Source organism: Athene cunicularia (assembly GCF_003259725.1).
Source record: "Athene cunicularia isolate RWA chromosome 3 unlocalized genomic scaffold, athCun1 chr3_part1, whole genome shotgun sequence".
In the NCBI taxonomy this organism is placed as follows: domain Eukaryota; kingdom Metazoa; phylum Chordata; class Aves; order Strigiformes; family Strigidae; genus Athene; species Athene cunicularia.
Window position 1 is genome coordinate 109,519,738 of NW_020799097.1, and position 22,244 is coordinate 109,541,981.

Below are 22,244 nucleotides of genomic sequence, written 5' to 3' on the forward strand. Positions count from 1 at the left end.
CCTTAGCTTGAGAAGGTTTTTTTCTTGCAGAAAATTGTAATGGAGCTGCTATGCAAGGTATACATCTGCTAGGGTATTAATAAAGCTTTGTTAATAATGCAATGGGGTCTTGTAGAATTTCTTAGTCTGTTGCTATTTCATTAACAAGAAATTATTCTCAAAAAAAAAATCTGGCTTGTCAAAAACAGAAATGAAGGAAAATAATGTTCTTTCATGAAGCACCCAAATCAACAAGGTTCTTGTGGAAATAAACTAAAAAACCTTAAATCTTATCTTTAGAACTAAGTGGGATACTGAAGAATAAAAAATATGTGTCTACATTCCCTTGGCAAGCTAGATAACTCCCATTTGTTCCCTCTTTGTTTCACACATATGTACCAGAAGTTGTACTACAAATGCAAAGAACAATTAAAATAGCTTTCATGCATCTGAGATCATGAGGGACAAAAATGATGACAAATTGCTTTTGTCATTATCTGAGTCAAGCTCTCATGCATCAGAACGGGTGAAAGCATACCACCAATTCCACAAACAAATCACGTGAATAGCAAAATTCTCATGGATTAAAGTGCAATGAAAATTTTATGCTAAAAATGTATTTAGTACAGAACCCACTAACCCATTAATTCTTATATTTGCAATGTACTGCAAATACACTATATACCACAAACTAAAAGTCCATCAGGCTTACTTCATGAGCATACTTAGAAAGTTTTGACAGTCATACTGTTTAAGTCAGGTAGCTCATGAAAGGTTTTTATATAACATTTCTAAAAATACAATAAAATTATATTTCACCCAAGAATAACCTAATCCTCCTTAACATCTTTGCATAGGGATTAGAGCAAATAAAACCAAACCTGTTAGTATTTTCATGAGAGAAAGCAGTTCCAGGCAGAAATTGGGTATGACACTCACATCCACTGACATTTAAAGAAGGCTGAATTTAAAAAATCAAATTCAGTCCCCCAATATAAGAACTACAGGACTAAGATATCTGAAGGTTAGTACATTGTTATCAATTAATGGGTAAGTATAAAACCTTTAGGATTTTATTCTATCTCAGGTTGGTCCTTGAACGAAATTTCACTGTGCAATTTATTACTCAGTAGAACTGAGTAGAGGACACAGTTTGTGCCAAGATAAACTAATCAGAGATTTATGTATTTCGTTGCTGACATCTGTGATTTAAACATCACTCACCAATTTGGCATTATTCTTAAAGAAATTTACAAAATCTCTTGATCAGAATTCAAAGTCCCAAATCTACATATATTCTGAAGGCTTTTAAAGAAGGCAGAAGGAAATCCTGAATAAACACATAATCTTGTCATGTTTTGCATAAATATCCCCAAATTTCTGTTGATGAATAGTGTCTGCTAAAAACTGTTCTATGACAAGGGCACAGAAATAACTTGATACATTCCCCCATACTCAAGACGTTTTCTTCATAAGCAATTTCAGTAGAGTAAAAATACGTCTTTTTCTTCCCAAAATAATAATAATAATAAAAAAGCTGTTTTAACATTTGCTGAAATAGAATTGCACTACAGTGTACCTCGCAAAATAGATTAGAGAGGAAAAATTACTTTCATATGTTTCCTCCCAAAGGAAATATATATTTTATACTATTCTAAGGAAACTGAACCTGTTGCCTCTTGTCCAAGAGCATTATTGAAAACAGCTGATCTTCTTGTACTTAGAAGTACTTACAAAGGTAGCAACAGATTTTTGCCATATAAAAATCTTCTTAGTGATTAAAAAATACAACATTCGGATTTCTGGGCAGCAACATTTCGACAGAGATTAGTAGATATTTCAAAGTAATAGCAATTTATTTATTGTCCAGGAATGGTGTATCAGATACAACATAAACTAATTAAATATGTGCACTACCTCCAGTAGTCCTACAGTGGCAGCATATACAGCTATAAAAAGGAAAGACAAAGGAAAGGAGTGTGATGTACATGGAATGTTGTCTGCAAATGGACCATAGAAGGTATCTTTTATTTTAATATATTCTGCTACAGTTTAGCAATATTAGGAAATACCTATGTATTGTTTCAGATTGCTTCTCAGAGCTGGTATAGTAAGCAAAGACACAAAAGAAAGTTTGTCAGCAAATTGCTATAGACATCACGAGAGCTGGGTAAGTACACTCTGTGCTTTGGAAAAAAACCTCCGTCTATTTACTCTGCACCTAGGAAAGCTCATAAAGTCTTATTATGTTTATAGCTATTTCCATTTAAAAATAGGCCTGAGTACATGTGTAAATTATAAAAAAGATTATTTGTTCCAGAGGAGGGGTCAGAGTAATATTATGGTCTTCAAAAATACAAACTCACTACTTAGCAAAATGTGTTGGAAAAGACTGTGAATCTAAAGTAAACATTTTAACATTTTTCTTCTCAAAAATATAGTATTTCAAACTCCAGTAATATGTTCAACATTTTAGAATGACTGGACTATTTACTATTGTTCTTTTCGTATTTTCCATTAATGATTAATCATTTACTTTTATGACAGATAGCTAATTCTTAAATTCTTCCTTTAATTAGGAGTTTACATGTTCAGTACATTTGCTCACAGATTTAAAGGCCTGAATTCTCCATGCTCCCTTCTGCAATCATAGACTTGCTGCCATTTCGTTTAGCCAAAGCACTTCACTCTCAAAAAACCTTGTCATTCTACTTAAAATCGAACTGAAATTGAGAACATTGGGTTAGCACTGTGGATGGCTCATTCTGGGATTTTGTATGTGTCATTGGACAGAGTTTCTATCTAATCACTCTTTTCTTGTGATCCAATTTATTAGCCTTGCTTAGCTGTACAGTTCAGCTGAACGTATTATGCAGATGTACCCATGAAAAGTAGCTAGCACAACAGTGGCTACGCACGACCATCTAGCCTGCAGTTCTATGGAATAACCCAGGAGCTGCAATGCAATCTGTGGTTCCCTTTCACAAATATTTAACCAGTTCTTTTTCCTGTAGATTTTGTATTCTTCAGTAGATTATCATCTTCTATGACACGTGTTATGCACTCTGTTTGGTTACTTTATCCAAATGGTAAACAATGTGTAGCTGGACTATGTGTTCAGTTCAAACTATATATTTTCAAATGGTCATTTGGACATTTCCCAGTCTATCCCTCCTTTTCAATACAATACATATATCTATTGTTTGAGAAAAACAAGTGAATTATTTGTTAGTCTACTGTCTAACTGCTATCTAAAGAGACGCTTATGAGAACTTTGTGACATCAAATGTTATAGCTACAGTCATTTAAGGTACGGCCTTCATAACATTATTTCATTGTATAAAGATCAGATTAAAATGATGTCTGTATAAATGCTTTTATAAACAGTAAAAAGCAACACATGTGAATACATTTTTTATGAACAACAATAACTAACTTCCATGAAGGTGACAGCTCAAGCAGTTTGAGATAGAACCGAACTCCTTGATCCCAAAATTTCTGAAATCAGAAAAAACATTCCCTTGCTTTCAAAGGTTGCCAAAGGAGAATCATTCCACTATTTCATCGCTGAAAATCAGTTCATTTCAATTCAAATATAGGTGAACAAAATCACCTTATGCTTGTAGGCTAATTCTTTGTAGCAGAAGAACAAAAAGGCAAGAAACTTAGGAAAGTGCTTTTCTCCTCTTTACTAGCTAATCAGTTGGTATTGTTCAGAATAGCCTTTATGTAATGAGGTATTAATGATAATCACTGTTTTCCCCCCTACACCTTTTTGCAAGTACAAAGCTTTATATTCTATGACATTTTGTAAACACTTTCCGCCAGAAGGCTCTAAAATCCTTCACACAATAGCAGCAGCAAGTACTATTAGAGTGCAGTAAGCCTAAGAAGAAAATTCTTTTTATCAGCTGACATTTATCTCAATAAAATACAATCTTACGTGCATTTTAGTAGGTTTTCTCTTCATTTCCAAAAAGTATCTTTGCTTTTGCTTGCAAAGCAGATAAAAATATTTTGATGGTCCATTTGTTAAGGACCCTTTTATAAATAAACACCATTTTACTCAAAGCTATATTAATCTTGGTAACAGATCATGTTGCCATGTTATACTGTGAGAAACAAGCCACAAACCACACCCAAACAGGTTATTCCGAAGAAGAACGTATGTTTTAAAAAATATGTATAAGTGCACCAGGAACTTTGTTGCCCTTAAAGCAGTCTGGAATACCCTAAATTACAATTTATTCATTACTTTTTCTCCACTGCTTGTATCTCAACTACAACTCTATATTCTATATTCTATATTCTATATTCTATATTCTATATTCTATATTCTATATTCTATATTCTATATTCTATATTCTATATTCTATATTCTATATTCTATATTCTATATTCTATATTCTATATTCTATATTCTATATAATACATAACATCTAAAGCCGTAAGAAAAATCCACTTCTCTTGTAGTAGGTATTGGTAGGAATATAGCAAAATATGCTCTAAATCTCAGACATTACTAAACAAAACAGGGAATGGTAAGAAGACAGTGAATATTATTAACCTTATTTTATGGATGAAAAACTGTGAGGGAGATTAAATACTTGAGATATATAAGGAACTTGTAATAGAATTGTGAAAATAAAATAGCAATTCCAAATCCCATTTCCAGTAGTTAATTACTTCTCAGTCCTTCATCTCTTCTTTTTTTCTTCTTTTTTTATGCTTCCAGATGTCTACCATTCATCTGATGTAATAATTTATGAAGGATCCAGTTTTTAAAGAGGAAATAATATCTGGGTCTAAAGCTAAAAAAGTGCTGTTTCATAATAAGTTTTTATTAATCATAGTAAATTCTGCAAAAATCAAAGCTCTACTGCAAAACCCAAGAACATTTCAGAAGAGAACTTGCAGCTGGCCTTATATTAAGTATCGTACACTTCTTACCAAAGTACAGTGGCAACATCCTGAAGTAAGAAGTGTAGGATGAGACTCATGATAAGACTTGTGCACCCTTTAGAGATAGGTAGGCAGTACACACCACATTCAGTAACCAATATTTTGTTGAAACTTGGCTGAGCATGATATACTACTATGATATCTGATAACGTTACAGATATTTTTGCTGTGTTCTTCTCCTCATATAATTTATTTGGTTACCAAAGGTTTGTTTCAACAATATTGCCAGTCTCTTATTTTATCAACAGTTTTCCAGGCTATCTTTTACATAAGGTCTGAGAAAACACCAAGTCATATTGAAACTTAGCTGAAATACTTAAAAAAAAAAAAATAAAATCAGAAAACTGTTTTGAAATGCAGCTAAAAAGAAAGCAACTCTCAAAACTATTTTTGACAGCTATGAAAATTTCAGAATTAAGAATTTTTCCAAGATTTGATTTAAAAGTGATGTTACAGACTCTCAGAAAACAGAGGTCCAGTTCCCAAGCTCGGCTGAAAAACTGCATTATTTTTATGAAGATATAGCACAGTGTAGCTACTAGGCTTATTCAGAGACAAATTTTACCATACTTATCTTTGAAAACAGACTCCTTTAAAACAGAGAAAATATTTTCCAAATCACTGAAAGTTTTCCTAATATTTCCAGTAAATTCCTCAAATAATTTTTCTGGTCAGAACACTGATAATCAATAATGCTTGCAGGAATTAATCACAGCTATATAGACAAAAATTCAAAAAGATGTAAGCACAAGTCACATGGGAACTTCTCTTGTAGCAGAGCAGGCAAAGACCTTGGCTCTCGTTATGTTACTGCATGTTCACAATCAGAAAATTGCTTTCTATTTGCCCCTTCAGATCAACTGGCATAACTGCCTGAGGAACTACTCATTCCAAATGGTCTGGATTTAGCAAGGTCCTCTCAAGAAAATTATTCCTCTTTACACAAACCACTGTGGCAGGAGCAACCTGCAGCATAATTCCCCATCTGTAAGGGGGCACATCGGAGAGAGAAGTAATCTTAGGTGCAGTGGCTACACTGTTTCACTTAGTAGTCAGCTTCATTTGGTGTTTTCCAAGTGAACAAAAATTCCTGGCATAAAATAATAAGTGCATCAATTTTAAAAATACTGAAAACTACCTATTTTTCATCTTACCGATATAAATCCCAGAGAGGACACATTAACAACTGTAAAATAAATATGCCTCTGGTTAATAAGAGAAGTATTTTTAAAAAATACTTTTTTACTTTTTTACCTTTTTTTTTTTTTTTTTTAAATTTAGGAGGCTTCATAAAGTCTCATTTAGGACAAGTTGTTTTCTAGAGTTTTATTAAATTGAGAAAGAGTTTTTAGCAACTTTATGAAATGCATGAATGTTGTAAATAATCACAGAAGCTGGTATTGAGAAGTCTGGCAAGTGTAGGTAATAGATTAAAGGATGAACAGAGTGTCACTACACTTAACTAGATATCATACAGCCTCATTAGGTTAGCAAACTTTTGCTTCACTCTTTGTATACTATCATCTAGATGTCAAAAGAATAAAAAAGTATGCAGAGGAGTACTGCTGAGCCAGGGACATATTTTAAATGACAGTAAAATCAGAGTGCATTAAATTATACTTCCTTCACTGCTTGGCAAAAAACAGCCTTTAGGGATGTTACATAGGACTTGGATTTCTGACTGGTACTATTTCCTCGCAGAACTTAAGCTTTCCTAAAAAAATAGCACTGCAATTCTTTTATAGAAAATGCAACCAAGAGGTGGTAAAAGACACATACATTGAGCTCGAACAAAATTTATATGCATACAGATATCTGAATCTAAACTCATTCATAAAAAAAGGCATTTCTCATAAGATTATCTCATAAGATTACATAAAAGGCACAACACATAATATGTAAAAATGTGAATAGTTGTTTAAAAATTTAGATATATACTTGAATCGGTTGTCTACAGTTCTGCAGTTCAGCTTGTATCTGATCATGCTTAAGACATGACATTTTTTTTTTTTTTTTTACTATTGAACTTTTTTCTTTTAAAAGCCTTTATTTTCTATTCATTCTAACACACATAGTCACATTTAAATCAGTGGAAGTAATAAAGTTTAATGTTGCTGAAAATGTTTCCTAGGTGATTAAATACCAAAAGGTAACATATAGGATAATCATATGCTTGTAAATAATATTGTATTACTGTATTGTGTTATCTGAGGAATATTTGTATATACATTAATTTATATTGGGGATAAAGAGGATAAAATTATTCATACAAATAATCCAACCAAATACAGTGGGACCATCTGTGAATTAACCAATCATAAAGAAACTTATTGGGAATTCGACTGTGATTTACTCTTTCTTGAGCTCCTGTCCTAATAGCTTTTTATTTGTATGCTTCACAGTCAAAATAGTACACAGAATGGCATCGTGGACATAATATAAATCATGGAAAGGAAAAGGGAAAATAAATATTTTTAATCTTCCTAATTTTTTAAAACACAAGTAAAGAGCAAGCAGATAGTTCTGTAAGTAGAAAAAGTAACAATCTTTAAATAAGGAGAAAAATAATAAAGGTGTGTTCAAAGTTCTGGGGCATTAATAAATATGGCTCTTAGAAAGACAAAAGTATTTTTAAAATATTGGCTGGTCAAGTCAAAGATTAACCCTGCATTTCTGGCTCTTGTGTATGTAATACTGTATTATGGCTATACTATTAAAACTTCTACAGGAAGATTTTAAGAAATATATTTTGGCAAAGTTTTTTAATGGCAATACTGTACAAACAGACGTGTCAATACAGTGTTTACATTTTATTTCAAAAACTCGGTTAATTCCTTGGAAAAATGGTTCTGAAATGTACTGAAACAATTTTGTGTAAGGTTTTTTGTTTGTTTGTTTCTTTAAAAGACACGCTTACTACAGAGGAAGACCGATCATAGCAATTAAAGAAAATAGAGAGTGACCCAGTATAGTAAGGAAGTCTTCTTTTTTCCATCATAAAAGTAGATTTGATTTAGTCACAGAAAAAAATCTCAACTGAAAACCTGACATTTATGTTAGCAGTAGTATATCCCCAAGGGAACTCAAAGTAAGTTTCATTTCCATTCTGATTCCTTTTGACTTCAATCTTATTTTTGAACAGAAATATAAATCCGATTTGGGCAGGAGTAACTTTACTTTTGGGGTTAAGTCTTTTGCCAATCCTTTGAAAACACACCGGAATCTGTTCAAGTTGCAAACTTTCTCAAAAGTATGTTTGTATAATGTTAGTGGAGATGTTTGGATTTTATCAGGAAATTCCTGAAAGACTGTTTGGACTGTGTTTGTATACTTTAACCAGCCCCAGCAGGTCTTCCCAGTCACTGGAAACTGTAGTCTGTGCTAGGTCCTTGGAGCTGGAAAAGTGTCACTCCATTAGCAACTTCCCTGCTGGGAATGCGCCCTGTGCAAAAGGTACTTCCTCATTAAAGTGCAAAAACCACTATGGCTAGGGCTGGGATGTCTGAGTGGAAGTAGTTTTAAAAACCTATAAAAAATTGTACACACTGACTATTTTACTACCTTAAAAGAATGTTCTTTAGGTTGCAGAGTCAAAAATAGCAGTTCTGAGACATAAGGGTTCTTACATAACTTAGATCTATCCACTTTATTCATATACGTTATGATATAGCCTTTAATTACACAGTTTAACGCAATTGTCTCCAGAGCCTCCTTTACTTGTTCTGTACACAGGTCTATTCTTAGCAATGTAATGACTGAGTAATGAAGAAAACTGTTGTGCCAATGAGCAGTACACCTGCCCCTGAAATACAAGAGTCCTTGCTAAACGGGAGTGGAGTGTACTGCATACCAAGGAGAGGTGAATGCTGCCTTGCAGAACTATGTTCTACCCCCTTGTCTCCTAAAAATCCCATGTGATTTTGGTCAGGTTTTTAAAGCCAGGCATCTCCTGGGTGGTCATTCCTTATGCTGTTCTGGACAATTGCATCTTCGGGCAGCGTGTCTTGCTGGATATCCCAGAATATGCATGATCACTCAAAGCTGTGTCTGAAGTCAGTGCAAACTGTGCTTTGAAGTTACAGTGGATGCTTAAAGTCTGTAGTGTTATATGAGAAGTACTCAGAAAAACTTCAGATTGTGCAGTCAGCCTTAGTGAATGTTTTTACACGCAGTCTCTTGCCTCAGTTTTCCTCTACGACTGGGATAACAGCATCCGTCATCTTACATGGGCACTGTGTAACTCTTAATATTTGCATACCAGCTCAGATTGTGTGGTTATGAAAACCTTAGAAAAGCCCAGGGAAAAATTAATAATTTCTCTTCAGAGCTGACTTAAATATGGATGATAAATAAAGCTCAGGGCTACACACTGAACAGCAAGGAGAAAACAAAATATTGAAGAACTTATTATCCAGACTATGCACTGAAAGAGGCAGAAACCTTGAGGAAAAAGTGGTATATGATCATGTAATTAAAGACTACTTCATAATGGATACCCAGAAACAGAGGAAATTTAAATTGCACAGTATCTTTTGTCCTGACACTTCATAGCTTGTAAGTGCTTTGTCTTATAAACTTAATAATATTCTCAGAGCACAGATTTTGAGTGCAGTATGTTCATACATGTTAGACTGACGCCAATGACTTAGGTTGATTAGAGAAGCAACAAACTGGCCATACTGAGCTATGCTTTAAAAACCTGTGTACTGAATGGGTATCAAAGAACAACAAAAGGGGTGTGAAGGTTGATTCAAATATGTAGATGAAAAAAATTCATGACAGTCTATTTTCCAAAGGGAAGCATTTAAATACAGGATAGGTTATCTCAGCAATGGGGGTGGGAAGTCAGGTTAAAGTATGAAATTTTTTTTACTCACTAATTCATTACACTATAAGGGAAAATCACATTGCAAGTTCTTATTATACCTCTACAAATATAGAAAAAGTACAGAGTGGAATAAGTAATTATTGTTACCATAGAGGTATGCGAAACAAGCAAGCAAAGATTCTCACCAGTCAATTCTGTGCTGACAAAATGTTTCTATGCATTTTAATGACAAAGGAAACTTCTATAAAGATCACAAAGTAATATTACATAGTAGTGGGCAAGGGTAAGCCTCTTAGTTTCTTAAGGTTTTGGGGTGTTTTAATATTAATATACTTGAAAGATTTATTTATTTTTTTTTTTATATATGAGAGGACCGGATTCTGATCTTACTCTTATTTTATAATGACTTAATGTATTAGCTTTAAGAGGCATCAATCCTGATTTACACAGACATGAATGGAATACCAGGGCAAATTATTTTACTTCATCAATTGATGGAGATTCTACAGAATGTGACCAACCTGCAAAAGCAAAGTATTTTAGAAATATTGTCCAGAACAATATATATGATTTCTAAAGACATTTTTCTCTTCCAATTCTTTTAGTTAATTAATTTCCTTAGTACCTCTTTCTACATTCTTGAATGACTGAAAGCTTAGTTTAAGTCCTGAGTTCTGCACTTTGGCCATAGCAACCCCCAGCAGCGCTACAGGCTTGGGGAGGAGTGGCTGGAGAGCTGCCAGTCAGAGAGGGACCTGGGGTGTTGATTGACAGCCGGCTGAACAGAAGCCAGCAGTGTGCCCAGGTGGCCAAGAAGGCCAATGGCATCCTGGCTTGTGTCAGCAATAGCGTGGCCAGCAGGGACAGGGAAGGGATCTCACCCCTGTACTCAGCACTGGTGAGGCCGCCCCTCAATTCCTGTGTTCAGTTTTGGGCCCCTCACTCCAAAAAGGACATTGAACGACTCAAGCGTGTCCAGAGAAGGGCAACGGAGCTGGTGCAGGGTCTGGAGCACAGGTCGTACGGGGAGTGGCTGAGGGAACTGGGGGTGTTTAGTCTGGAGAAGAGGAGGCTGAGGGGAGACCTCATCACCCTCTGCAGCTCCCTGAAAGGAGGGTGCAGAGAGCTGGGGATGAGTCTCTTTAGCCAAGTAACAAGCAACAGGTAATGGCATCAAGTTGCACCAGGGAAGGTTTAGACTAGATATTAGGAAGTATTTCTTTCCAGAAGGTGTTGTTAGGCGTTGGAATGGGCTGCCCAGGGAGGTGGTGGAGTCCCCATCCCTGGAGGTGTTTAAGAGTTGGGTTGACATAGCGCTGAGGGATATGGTGTAGTTGGGAACTGTCAGTGTTAGGTTAGTGATTGGACTGGATGATCTTCAAGGTCCTTTCCAACCTAGACAATTCTGTGATTCTCTTAAGTCACTGAGGGCTCAGACTGGACAATGACCAAGTTTCCAAGACATAATTATGTACTATTTTTCAAATTTCTGATGAGGAAGCTAAGGAAGAACAATGTTGAGTAACACTAAACCTATACTCAGTTCACTTTATATATTTAGGAGATCCAAGGTTAATGAGCCCATATTAAAGTACAATATCAAATAACTAAATGTTACTAAGTTCTCAGAGGCATGCTTTTTGAGTTAGGTGTATCTGTCACAATAATTACAGCATCACTAACTGCTTTTTGCTGTTTTTCAATACAAATGTGAATAAATGGAAATACAAGTTTCACCTTTAAACACAAGCAACAAAAAGGATGAAAGACACCACTCATTGAAGGTAGCTTTGTTTCTGAATTCCTGTGGTGCCATCAACTTAGACTGCTATTTTTCCACTTCCAGATACATTTCTGGTTTTTTAATAGAGGAGAAATTGGAAGGAAATTTTATTCACTTGCATTACTGTGCATGCTTCCATTGTTTAAGATTTACAAAATCTACTAGTATGACTCCAGTATCACATTGGGTAATATGTGACTGAATAGCAGAGATTTGTTTAATCAGCCCCTTTACAAACTTGGATGATGTAGGTGTTTATAATATGCAAGGAAGACCCTACTTACTTAAAGACTGCAATGATATTTAAAACAAGAGAATGGATCCAGCCAGTATTAAGAGAATAGATAAAAGCTCTGAATTTTAACAATTTTTCAAATATTAAAAATGTAGCTGTCAGTGGATTTGCAAGAATAACAGGACAAAACTTCTGTTAGATTAACTTTCTTCTGTCATTGAAACTTTGTTACAAAAACCTGAATAAGAAACAGTGTGAAAATATTTTTCTCATAACTTTGAATCTGATGTTTGATGTTTAAATTTTGAGTTTCAAAATTTGTAATGTGGAAAACACAAATAAAAACTGTGCCATACTGCTTAAGTGCACAACTTATTATAATGCCAGACTCAGTTGTTAAACTGACATAGAGGAAAAAGCACAAGTTAAAGGATGTGTAACTAACTTTCATCCTAGCTGCTCCTCCAAATACCTGGGACCAAGAACAGTGATAAAAATCACAGAAATTCCTGAAAACTACTACAATTGATACAGTGTTCATGGAAAACTAATGGAGTTTTGGGTCAACAAGGAAATATATTCAAATCATATTTTCTTTATCCTGAACTAGTGGGAAAATTCTGATGTTTTCCTCATAACACTTAAGTCAGGAATGTTTTATGTAAGAACATGAAATCTATATTCAGAATTCTTCAGTAAATGCTTAACCAAACCAGACAAATACTTTGTCTAATGTTGAAAGACAGTCACACAATTTATGTCTGAAAAACTGTATGTTCTAAAAAAACCCCAATGTTCTTTGCAATGTAATAGTATTACAGAAATTATTTTTCTGCAGTAAATGTCACAGAAAAAAAACTCCACGAAGAATCGGCTCCTGGGAAGTTCAGCCACATTCATCTGAGAAGGATGAAGCAGGACAGCTTTAATCAGTTCTTAGAAAATCTATTTACAAATCTTTCTCATATCACTCCATGATAGTCTTAAAAATTAAGTGACATACTTACAGCTATTGCTTTATAACTTCCATTTTCACCTATCTCTCCTCTGATGAGGAAATATGGGAAGGAAAGCAAACTCAATTAAAACTAGTAATCTGTCTGTCAGCACTAACATTCCTGGAAACTTCCTGAAGAAATTCCCCTGCTGTTCTAGGGGATGTTGTCATGCAAAGCATCTGTCTGCCCCATTACAGACACTCAACTGAAATTCATGGCGCTTAGACGTAGCAGTGTGTGTAGCCAGGGAAGGAGATGCAGTGTCTCATTAGCCTGTCCACCTCTTGTCCCTGAACCTTCCAGGTTAAGAGTCTGATTTTACAAATGTAAAATGTAAAATTTATTTTACAAATGTTAAATGCAAGCTTGTTGCTGCATAATAACCAGCAGAATCCAAACTTTTAGACCACTTTTATCACTACTGTATGATTCAGAATCAGGAAAGATAACATCTTTAATAAGGGGGTTTTGGTTTGGGTTGTTTTTTGTTGTTGTTGTTGTTGTTGTTTTTTTTTGTTGTTTTTTTTTTTCCCCTATCATTAGGGCCCAATTCTTACATTTTTTAATATTATTATCTTTGCAACACAAGACCATAATTCATCCTACAGCTATTTATCATAGTTGTCCCCTAGACACTCATTGTACAAATGCTGATATGTGTGTGCTAACATTTCTGTTGTCACCTTTGGGAACAAAGAAGAGTCAGGATAAGCTTCTAAAGAAAATTACAATATTGAGATACAGATCTTCACCCCATGTCTTCTCGCTAATTCTTTGATTTTCTACACACTTCTTAGAAAGAAAGTACATATAATTTATAATGTACACATGTAATCTTTCTCAAGGAGTCTTAATGGAAATACCTCATTTGACAGAAGTGTCATTTTTTTTAATCGTTTGTTAACACTATAAAGATAGAAAAGAAAGAAGATCAACATGGTCATTATCAAAAATTAAGATGCAGTTCTGAAACTTTGGAACTGTGACATACATCTCCAGCTACACAGTGTGATATTAGTGACCTCTCTGATCTGTACACGTTCTCTTAATTACAAAGACATCACTGTGGAAAGAACCAGTCTAGTTTCTCTGTCTTTAAGCAACACAAAGTCCTTTCTCGAGGCAAAATCACCTAAAAGTCAAACCTTTTCATTTCAAGACCTTGTGCATTGTGCCACAGGCTAAAAGCAATCTGCAACTTGCACACCTACATAGCATTGTTGGTACTAACACTTACACAGGGAAAATATACTCTTTCACAGTTTGTAGTCGCAACCACAGAAGCGATTCTACAGGATACACTGCCTGCTTTTTTCACGAAACAGATTTTTTCATGAATTACAAAGTCCCTTAAATGTGAAACAAATTTAGTCATATAACTTTACTCTTACAGCATGGTTCATAAGCATGTATTAAATTAATGAATAATTATAATGATGATGATGATGGTAATAAATATCCAAATTTATTAAAATTATTTTCTCTATATTCCCAGATGAATACTACAGTCAGAATCAGCAGGTTATTTAATTTGCCCTAGATCTCTGTTTTCATATTCCCACTTGAATAATAAGTTCAAAATCAGCAGGTTATTAGGTTTGCCCTAATTTTAAACTTGAGTCAATGGGACTTCAAATTGATTCCAAAGGAAAATGAAAACAGAAGCTGTTTTTCTTCAGCTATCTCAAAGGCACCAAATTTTCTGCTTATTAGGACCTAGTTAAACAGTTCTAGGTTCATAAGCAACTCCACAGAATTAAAGGAATCCAAAATCCTATCATACAATTCTATTCTTACACAACGGTGCCAGCATACCTCTGTCTCTTACTTCTTTGCAAGTTCAAACAAGGCATGACTGAGGCTACCTCCCACTTTCAACCCCAAATTTCTCAGTGAAAATGAAAGAAAATGAAACTTTTCAAAAACGATATGATCACTGATTGAGAGTCAGAGTTCTCCACTATGCTCAGACATTAAATTATATATCCTTTTATAGTAATAAGGACAAGTTTTGTACAGGTGTTGTAACATTGCAAAGGATGAGAACCGTTATGACCAAGAGAAGAGCTGAAATGTCAAGGAAAAAGTGGTTGGCTGTTGACAAGTTACATCATTTCCAATATCTAGTCAGACTAATAGAAAGCATGTAATGGCAGACCAGTGCACAACAAGAAAAGCACATTATTCTGAACGCTCAGCTATGAATAGATAGACAGTAGGAATGGTGGCAACTTCAAAGCCAGCTGATAGGTATCAGTCCTGTAGACTAAAGAGGTTGCACTATAGTAAAGGGAGCTTTGAGTCTTGATTTCCCCTACTAGAACCCTAATAGAAACTCTGATCCTTCAAGTACTTGATGGCCAGGAAGAAAATCCTACCAAAAATCCTGTACGGAGTGTCATTATTTAACTTTACAGATGGATAAACCAAACTGGAGAAGTGGTATGAATTGGCTAGTGTCGCTGAGAAAGCAATGTAGTATCAAATTCATGTGCTTTTTCTTACTTGGCTCATTAGTTACTGCAGGTATTTTGTGCATTAAAGAATTCATTGGTTCTACTGATTAGACTAAGACCCGAGAGAATGGCTAGACATTAGCATGAACCCACCTCATGCAACTACTTTTTAGCTTGGCAGAAGAGAACCTGAGCTGAAAGATTGAGTTCTGCATAGATGACAGTATAATCCAGGCTGGTAAAGTGCTTGTGATACTCTCAGATACCATCACCACAGTACAGAAGGAGAAAGTTTCATTCGAGAAGTGCAAATCTTTGTGGGAAAACCTAAATTATTTTATAAAGGATTAAAATATGATGCCTGGTCAGTGTAGGACTAAATAAAGACATCAAAGTATCATGTACCCTGACTTTGCTAGTCAATTCTGTGTATGACAACATAGTTAAAGGACATTCTATCAAATCATTCCTTTAAAGAAATATACTTTGGTCTTTACAATTTATTCTGCAGGTACAACATGGTGCACAGCACCTCAGAATGCCTTTCACTATTCTGTAAAATCATGTGTTTATGAAGGTAGACAATTTTCAACTACAGCACAGTAAACTAGACAAAGTATTTTTCAAGAAGGTGGTATGACTTCTGAAAGGAACACCAAGCTTTCTGGAAGACAAAAACATTGTATTAATTACAACAAGAGAGCTGGATGGACCTTCTTCTTTGAAATTACTAACCAATTTTGATATGTTTATGAAAAGAAGCATAAAACCTCAAAGCCGCATATGTTAACATTAGCCTCTATGTGAAGCTATTTCTATCAGGAACTGGTTTTACTTGCCAGCCTGTTTCCCCATTCCTATCCATCAGCTCAGTAGTGATGATGGAATAAAATTATATGTTCTGTAATCCAAATGTTTTCCCACAACTCCTTGGCTAGCATCTACTGTTAAAAGACTCCTAGGGAGCCAACCTGCAGCTGAGAAAAAAGACCAAGTACATTCGGTCCAAAATGCCTACAAGCCTTGTAGTGTAATTACATTAAAATACAGACAGTTTTATTATATAATTTAGAAATTCTAAATGAATATGACCAACCTGACACAAGGTCCTATGATGTTAGATGTAAAATTCTTCTAGCATATTAGCATTCTATAATTTGCAATAATAGACTTAAAATTAACATGGACCCTGCATCTCAGCTAGGTACAAAGGGAAGCAACAACCTCACTATATAAAATATTATAGATCTGGGGTACTAAGATGTATGCTATATGCATACGTGGTCTCTTGGAAGTATTTCAATATCAGCATTTTGAAAGGATTAGCAGTATTCAACAAGTAAGACTTCTTAGAAGATAATATAAAACAGACTGCCAATTCCTAATTACCAGTAACACAGTATTTAAATTTCTGTGATTTTTACATGAGGCAGATATTGATATCAATATCCTATAATGCTGCATCATGGCAAATAAAGGAATTATTAGGAAAATAATGCAAAATTCTGCTTTAAACCAACATAAGGATTCTGTTTTCATATGACTAAATGCAGAGGGCACAGATTTAAACACAGTTATGAAAGACTTTGGGATTATTTGACTATCTGCACTCAAGATCCTACCCTGACGAAAAAGTCATAACATTAAATTAAAGCATTTATTATTAGATTAATCAAATCGGTAAAAATAACAGAGCCTTAGCGTAGTCTCTTGTGGTTATCTACCCCTCCTCCTCCTGGCCATCGGCACTGACAAGAACTTCAGCATGCAGAAGAAATACAGATCATGTAATGGAGACATGTACTTTAGATAAAGATTCCAAAGTGTAAATCAAAAGGAAAGTTTGCTCACAGTATTTACTAGCCAAAGTATCTTTACCTAACTGTTCAAGAAGGATAAAGACATGGTGGCTACTCAGTTAAGATCAACTGTAACCGAAGAGTTCAACAGCGTATCTTTGCACTCAAACATGTATCTTGCAAAAGATAATTAATGCCAAAATATGCTTATATGTTTTATTCAAGGCATAAGAGAATTAAATTAATTAAAAGATGAAAATTTTTAAAAGGTTATAAATATTGGATGAGTTTTAAAGAAGTTAATACAAAGAAGCAAATACGCACAACAAAGATAGATGTAATGTATTCAGAACCCAAACAAACAAAACTAAATGCTGGCTAGCCTGAGACATCTGTAATTCACTTCCTTAAAAAATCACTTTCACAGTTCAAACCATAGCTGGCATCAACTTCTGAATAACTGACAAGGAAGAATATCTCTTACAGTGAACAGCTGCATGAACAGTCCTCATTTTTCTCACAAAACAGAAACTCAGTACAACAGTTAAAATAAAACATGTTCTAAACAGGAATACTTTGAATTCACAGAGTAATTGTTTCTATAACATGCTAATATTGAGGTAAGTAGGCAGGCTATATTTTTAAAAGGCAAATTATACTGTATGAGATTTTTTCAAGCAGTTACAGATATAGAAAAACAGAAGGGCAGGGAGTGGCACGAAGCTAAGGTCAGTGAGAATTTTCTCCCAAATCAAAGTTTGTTACGTGCTTTTTATTTCCTGCTTCAGATGTATCTGCCTATTTTCTCAGATGGGATACTGGGCAAGGTTATTTTTGTATAAATAAGGATGAAAGGAAAATTTTATATATATATATATATATATATATATATATATAATCTGTCTAAAGCCAGAGGGTCACCATTTTATTAATTTAATATTTAAAATAGGTTTTTTGTTCTGAAATTTTAACATAAGAAGCAAAATAAGAAGAGGCATATGGAGGCTCACTGATACGAATCATGTATTGTCCCTACCTTCTAGGACCCTGACTTAATTCACTACAAATCTAATTTTAAAGATCAGCCTTTTTAATGAACAGCTCTCCCTATCAGAGAATCAAGCCATACCAATTTGAGTCATTTCAGGGAATAATATAATTTTCACTGAATAGAAGATTGTGATGTATGTCAAAATTTATCAGAAAATTGATATGGCAATCAGGTTTTATTTTAATGCTAGTCTTATTCCTAACAAGTTATCATAATTTTGTGTATTTTTCCTTCTACTGAGTCACTATTATTATTCCCTTGCCTGTTTCTGTGCTAAATAGAGATTTTATTTTCTCTTTTAGAAGCCTCTTGTACTGTCTTTACTCAAAAGCACATGGACTCATCAACAACAGAACTGCTACACATCATATTTTTCTGTGCTGTGGACTGCACACCCCTGATACTCAGGCAAAACTCCAGCCCTTTTTCTGTGATTCATGCCAAAGCTCCCATTGAAGAGGGTTTAGATCCTGTTCGAACAAAGGGCATGACTAAATGCAATAAATATGATTCTTTCCTAGCTTATTCTGTTCTTACTCTGCTGTAGTTCAAATAATATAAATGAAGCTATTCCAGATTTAGTCAGGTACAAGAACAGTTAAGTCTACTGGGAATAATTTATATTGCTATGGGTTTTCCAAAACAAATAAAATTGGTTAAATTTAATTCTTACAAGAAAATTTTACTTCAGGAAAAATTAATGAGATTTTCAAAGATGAAAATCTGAAAAAAAAATCTGGTGGATATTTTTTTTTCCTGAAAATAACTTAAATTCTGTTAAAAATTGTATCCTAATGCTTGAAACTTTGACTCTAAATCAATTATTCCTAATCTCTCAAATGTACAAGTCAGGATAGAAAATTTTGGAAAGATTTTCTTTGCTGTTGTCATTATTGTTATTGATTCCTAATGTCCTCATTATACTGTGGGACTCTGTCTTACCAGCCTGCAGAGACGCAGAAGCACGCGCACACACACACACACACACACACACACACACACAAAAAAAAATTTCCAAGGAATATAGAATTTAATGACCAACTTTCACCTTTGAAGCAAAGGTTTCAACGAGGAAGTGTTTTTTCCTCATCTAAACCATTTTTAGTCAAAAAGAAAAACATCAGAAAGAGTGAAAACTCAAAACACCCCTCCAGATTGTTGCAGTCTGAGATGATCCTCCATCCTTCAGCAATGGCAATGTCTTACTAAGGGTAATTTTAGGAAATTTACACAATCCAGGAACAAAAGATCAAAACTCAACAGCATGATTTCTATGTAGGCTATAAAGAACTAAACAACAACAGCCAGGGTTTCCTTCTTGGCAGACATAACGGTTTTACTTGTCCTTCTGCCTTTTCTATTTCTTAGAATATTACATCACGTATAAAATAGTTCAAGATCTTTGACAGCACATACGAGTAGCTACTAATCCCTTCATCAAAACCCGACTGATGGGAACTTCAGTTACTATCTTTTCTCAATCAACAGATATAAACTGTAGGACTAGTTCCATTTATATTACTATCTGTGGAAATGTTGCCTCCTGTTTCAAATGAAGTCAGAATCTGAATATTTTATGTTCCTTTGTTGAGAGTGTATGCCAAATTTATAAGTGTTGCTATAAGGCTTCTTAGTGTTCAAAGGACACGAGTGGAATCTTGATCCCACTGAGGTCAATTGTAAAACCACCAGCATTTTACCCTAAAATCGGGAGATTCTAAATATTATTTTGTGTCATCTTCTTATGAACTCTATGTATTTTTTAATGCATACAAAGTTATATGTATATTTCAATAACATTTGATTTAAGCATAAAAATGTTCCTTAAAAATAGCTATTGAACTTATTATTATGTGAAGATACGATTTTCTCTGACTGATATTACATGCAATTAATTATATGAACTTTTTCATACAAATATTGCATGTTCAAAACAACTTCAAATAAGTTATGTTTTAATGTAAAGGGCATATAGATGTATAATAATATATACATAACCACTGTTGCTTTAGCCAAGCTACTACACCTCATAATTTTCTTTTTGATTCATAATAGGGCCTGACCCAAAGATGCTAAGACAACTCAGTATTTTATAAACACCTATATATTATGTAGTACCACATATTAAAAAAACATTCATCCAAATACTAAATCCATTGATATGATCTTAACTAATAGAAAATATATTTAATTTTACAGTTTCTGGGACTGTGTGCTATTGAAAATACAAACGTCTTATTTTCTGAAACTATCGTTTGCTCTTATTAAAAACTATTTTATTATGTTATTAGGGTTTGAATTTTTTTACGAATGGCAGATGAGAGATAAACAGCTGATAAAGTAAACAGGATGCAGAATGACTGTAGTGTTTGGAGTATTGACACTAAGGACAGGAGGTGTTACATAATAAAGCACAGTCACAAATGATGTTTTCTTTCTTATAATGAGTGAAATCTGATAGAAATGCTAAAGGCAAATTATTCAGCCATAAATGTCATGCAGCCACTCAGTGAAGATCTTAATTTGGCCTCGATATCATCTTATTTATATTTGCCTTTTACATTTTAAACTTAGGTCTTTGCTCTCCAATTTCGACATGAATATTATATTTTCCTTTGATACCTTTGCTCTTATTTCACCCGTATACCTTTAGGTACACAACACAATTTCTGTGCTTAAGGAGCTGCAAGCAATGGTATGCTTACTAGCAAAATAATAATAATAATAAAAAAAAAGTCCTACATGCATCTGCAAAGTAAATGTTCACACTCCTTCCATTTGCCAAAAACAATGGGCACTGAATATGAATCATATTTTACGCAGTGATTTATTTGTAGATGGGATTCAGGAAACTGTTGTTTTTCTAAACTCCCTCTTCCTTGGTAAAACTATTCAGTAATTTTGTGATCTTGGAGTATATACTTCCCCCTGTCCTTTTGTATTCTCCCTGTCTAACTGGCATGGTGAATTGCTAAATACATTGCAAAGCAGCACCGTTCACATTTGTGCAAAAACATAATCCTCTGTTTAATCCCTCTCCTCCCCAGCAACAATTTAAGGCATTCACAAATAAATCACTGATTTTATTTCAATGACATAGCAGAGGCAAATACCAAATACAAAGTGGACTCTGGGTCCCGCCTACTCTACCAAAATAAACCCAGGTTTTCTTTACAATGAATCCAGTAAAATTCTCCCCAGTGTCACTTTCCCTGCTCCCAAAATTAATTGCCACCAGCTGCTTATGACAAGTGTGCTCATCTCCTCCCTCAACTCCAGCCAAGCATGATGCCAGCCACCCCTCTCACCCCGGTGACACCCGGTACCCAGGACCCATCTTTCCTCTGGCTGGGACAACCCCAAATCACATCCCGCCTCTAGAAGACACCCAAGTAACATCCTCCTCCTCTTCCTCCTCTCAACCAGCCTCGCAGCGAACAGAAGAGTGATGGCACCATGGTTGGCCACAGAGACATGTGGAGGGCAGGGAGAGAAAGGCAGAGAAGAGGGAAGCCGGGGACACGGCAGAGAGGGAGGGGAGGGAGGGAGGGAGATCCACTCGTACAAATGAAACTCCATGCAGGCCTGGCCTCCTACCCGTCCCCTCCATGGAGTGATGGGGAGAGGGGTGGTGGGGCGAGCTGAAATAGCACCTTACCTTCACTGCAGTCCTTCCCCCGAAAGCCCGTTTGGGAGCAGTCGCAGACGGCCTGGTCGTTCAGCACTGAGCAGACACCCCCGTTGAGGCAGACGTCCTCCCGGGCACACAGGCGGCTCTGCTCATCATCCAGCCGCACCTCCTGGCTCTCCACCGGCGACGCCTGCGTGTAGTTGACCCGGACATCCGTTATCCAGCCCTTGAAGGGCTCCCGGTCCTTGACAGAGGAGAGCGTCAGCTTTAGCGTCGCCGACCGCAGCTCCGGCGGGAGCCCCCCTAAGAAGAGGCCACTGAAGACAGTCATGTCCCGCCGCTTTGATTTCACCTCCACCCACTTGGCCTCGGCCCGGTCAATGATCAGCGTCGTGTTCTTGAAGTGGCGGCGGATGACGACAGCATGCCAGAGGTTGTCATTGACCGCCGTGTCGGAGAGCAGGGTGGCAGGCTCAGCGCAGAAGATGGAGAAGCTGAGCTGCAACCGCCCACCCTGGGTGA

The 22,244-nt window shown here is 35.4% G+C and overlaps 1 protein-coding gene across 13 annotated transcripts in view; it reads right to left on the reverse strand.

Annotated features, from left to right (window-relative positions):
• Nucleotides 1-22,238, reverse strand: part of NRXN1 (neurexin 1) — a 717,717-nt gene extending 695,479 nt beyond the window's left edge. For 10 of the 13 annotated variants that reach the window (XM_026844487.1, XM_026844493.1, XM_026844490.1 and 7 more), the window contains exon 1: nt 21,750-21,842. Coding sequence is in view for 2 of the 13 variants with exons in the window: in XM_026844498.1 (XP_026700299.1) it covers nt 21,750-22,053 (304 nt within the window). In the remaining 11 variants the exon portion in view is untranslated. Of the gene's footprint in view, nt 1-21,749 lie in introns of all 13 variants that reach the window. The other 3 variants (XM_026844498.1, XM_026844485.1, XM_026844489.1) reach the window with 2 other exon arrangements.
• Between the last annotated feature and the right edge of the window lie 6 nt (nt 22,239-22,244).